The sequence below is a fragment of the Lygodium microphyllum genome, chromosome 7 (assembly GCF_053477565.2).
Source record: "Lygodium microphyllum isolate KBCC chromosome 7, Lygodium_microphyllum_v1.1.10, whole genome shotgun sequence".
Lineage (NCBI taxonomy): Eukaryota > Viridiplantae > Streptophyta > Polypodiopsida > Schizaeales > Lygodiaceae > Lygodium > Lygodium microphyllum.
Window position 1 is genome coordinate 137,505,577 of NC_141141.1, and position 3,158 is coordinate 137,508,734.

Sequence of the window (3,158 nt, forward strand, 5' to 3'; positions counted from 1 at the left end):
TAGAGAGATCTACCATCATATAGATATAGTAAGTCAAACTAAGATAACCTACCAACCCCCTTGTATCCCTTGAAATTTACTCTTATCCAAAAAAATTTGGACATTGATGATTATACATGTAACATTTCTAAGGTTTTTAAATCTAAATACAATTTACCGAGCTCCAAATTTACAATAGCCTTAATGCATCCATGTAAAACCAACAAGTTCCAACCAAATACTTAAATCCATCAGCGAATGTAACATGATTACACTCATACTCTAATCCAATGATCAACTTTAAGAGAGTGTCAATATTAGAACACAAAGGTGTAGTTTATATGATCACCTCGATTACAAAATAGGATAAGTTGATATCCTAAAAAAATACTAGGATTTAATCGTTCATAGCTCAACTTTTAACATTTCACAAGATTTGTAAAAATTGTCTTCTAGAATCTTTATCAACATATGTGGACAAATAAACTTCATAATGTGCCCATTGCTCAACAAATGTGGATTCATAATACAACTTTTACTATGCATTGTGGTCATTATTATTCAAGGAAACAAAATATCGAGCATAATCTAGTTGATACATTAAGGTAGGGTACTCCTGACGCATGCTTAACAAGAAAAGACTGAATTGGTTCCCTCTCTCTTGTCATTTGAGAATCGATTTAAGGTTGCATAAAATAATTTCTACGAGATACCCCATATACAATGAATACATTTTTCATGGGTATTGTATTTGCTTTGGTCAATTTGCACAATAGAGATACATATCATCAAATTTGATAACCCAACAAGCCAAGGAGAGATCCCTTCCTTTCAAGTTGTTCAAATGTTGAAATCTCTTCTCTTGATAAAGAGTCATGTGAACATATCAATGAAATTCTACATCATTGAAACCTCTTCTCTTCATAAAGAATAGTATGAACACATCAATGAACTTCTCCATCGTTTGTATTAGAAAGTAAAATGCTTATAACACAATCATAACATCCATCATTGGCTCCAATTAAAACAGAATTGGATATAATAAAAAATTCATGCTTAAATGTATGGAGCCTTGCATCCCATGCTCCTACATAACTTTGTATTCAGTATTTCTATTCAAGAACAAGTTATACCTCTCTACAGTTTTCACTTGCTTCATAATTTTATGGTCATTTACATCCCTTTCTTAATTATTCATTAAATATTTATAGATGTATTCATACCTTTAGTTGCATTTCTTCTTAGCAAAATGGGCTTGGCAGCTACTGCTGTGCTATATGCTGGAGCCCACGTACTCTTTCTTGAATAAGTTGCCTTTCCCAAGGAGCTACATCTGTGAATGCATAGCCAGGCAACTGCTCCAGGGGCTCCTTCCAAGGGTCATTCTTTGCAAGGTCATAGGTGGCAGCGCGAATAGATTCTTTCCTTGGGCCACATGGCCTCTTTGCTGTCAAGAATGCATATGCAGCCTCTAGCTGGTAACATGGAACAGCGTGGGTTACCTTTTTTATTCATCAGTGGACCTTTTCAGGTTCTGAACAGTAAAACATATCCAGCATAATGATCTGTAGATGCTACAGAAAAGAACTGAACTCACATTCATCCCCTGAAACCAAAAAAGATATGCAATGGCCACAGCAGGAGCCCGACCGAGTCCAGCTGTGCAGTGAACATAGACTGTCAACCCGCTGGAGATTGCTTCCTCTAACAAGGATACTGCTTTAGGCAGCTCACACCGCAAAGAATATGGATCAAAATCCTGGGCCTGTCCTGCAGAAAGTTGGAAGACATCCTTACACTACCAAATTCTAATTTTAATGAATCGGTGTCACCCATGTGCCATACAACATACACACGCAACCACACACCCACACACATGCAGATGCAAAAAACACATGATGGATTGTTTTTAGTACTGATAGAAACCCTACAGGTGCCCTTAAGTATTGAATGCCCAAATCATCACAACATTTCCTGATTGACTTGAAATCAATGCCCCAGTACTCTATGTCTTTGTCCTGCTGTAGATTAAGAATTGCTCTGACGCCTTCCTCATTGTACAGTCGATTTATGTCCTCTGTGTTCTGTGGTTGAGATCCCACAATCAATCTGTCGAGAATTCGGGTGTAATACATCCCTGCAAAATGTATTGCCTCAGAATGGGTCAAAAAAGAAAAGGAAATTCACCATTCTTTCTTTTCAAGAGACAAGCAGGCAATATAATGATATTTCTTCAATGATGCTAACATCCATAATGCAAAAGCATCAAGTATTCCCAACTCATACAGAGTCCTGTACTCTCTTCCAGCTTCTCAAACAAAAGGCACATACAGTGCAGACAATGTCCTCAAAAGTGTTTTCTTTGCAGAATCAAAGTGTTACATGAAGGCCGATGTTTCACTGCCAAGTACTCTCAAACTGTTCATCTCTTAAAAGTATTATCTGTGCATTGGACAGTTCGCTCGTAACCACATATCTATGTCGGCATGGATACAAGCAAGTCTGCAAGTTCGAAAAGCTTAATGAAACAATAAACATCTAAGCCACATAAATGTATATGTAGTAGTCAAAGCAAGCCCAACATGATGACAGGCTTTTCTCAGTACAAACGTTGGCAGTAAACCCAGGGCACCAAAGGATTATAAATAAAGCTACACTTTAACCTGTCAAACCAACCAAAAACAACTAAAATCTTGCACTCCGAGCATCCAACTGCTAAGCCGCTGTATAGAAGCAAGAGGCAAGAAAGCTTGATGGATACTTTGTTATTCTTAACGTCATTCCTGCAACAGAGAATCAATTCATCCAACACCCCTCGTTCTAAATTAACTCGGGGGTATGCAGAAATAGGGACTAAATCACAATGTAGAAGATGCTCTCATAACTGGCATGTATCATTCTCTTAAACCCAATTTAGGAAGACAACTAGAACTCCCCCCAACCTCATCAAAGTGTGAAACTTGAGCTCCAAACGGTCTCAGTGTTTTGCAGAAACGGGGACCGAATATTACAATGCAGGGTATCAGATCAAAGAATGCTCTGATGACCGGCATGCACCATTCTCTTACACCCAATTTAAAAAGACAACTGGAATTTCCACAAGTTGATCACTCTGTGAGGCTGGGACCGCACCCGGGCCACCAGCCCTCTGCCCCGCACCAACCTAGCTAGGTGTGTGG

General features: G+C 38.5%; 1 protein-coding gene across 1 annotated transcript in view; it reads right to left on the reverse strand.

The window, feature by feature from the left end:
• Nucleotides 1–1,016: 1,016 nt before the first annotated feature.
• LSF2 (dual specificity protein phosphatase (DsPTP1) family protein) overlaps nucleotides 1,017–3,158 on the reverse strand; it is a 3,069-nt gene continuing 927 nt past the window's right edge. The window contains exons 2-4 of the mRNA XM_087682032.1: nucleotides 1,911–2,116; nucleotides 1,577–1,744; nucleotides 1,017–1,454 (exon numbers count right to left, since the gene is read on the reverse strand). Of these exons, the coding sequence (XP_087538158.1) occupies nucleotides 1,242–1,454; nucleotides 1,577–1,744; nucleotides 1,911–2,116 (587 nt within the window). The 3' untranslated portion in view covers nucleotides 1,017–1,241. The remainder of the gene's footprint in view (nucleotides 1,455–1,576; nucleotides 1,745–1,910; nucleotides 2,117–3,158) is intronic.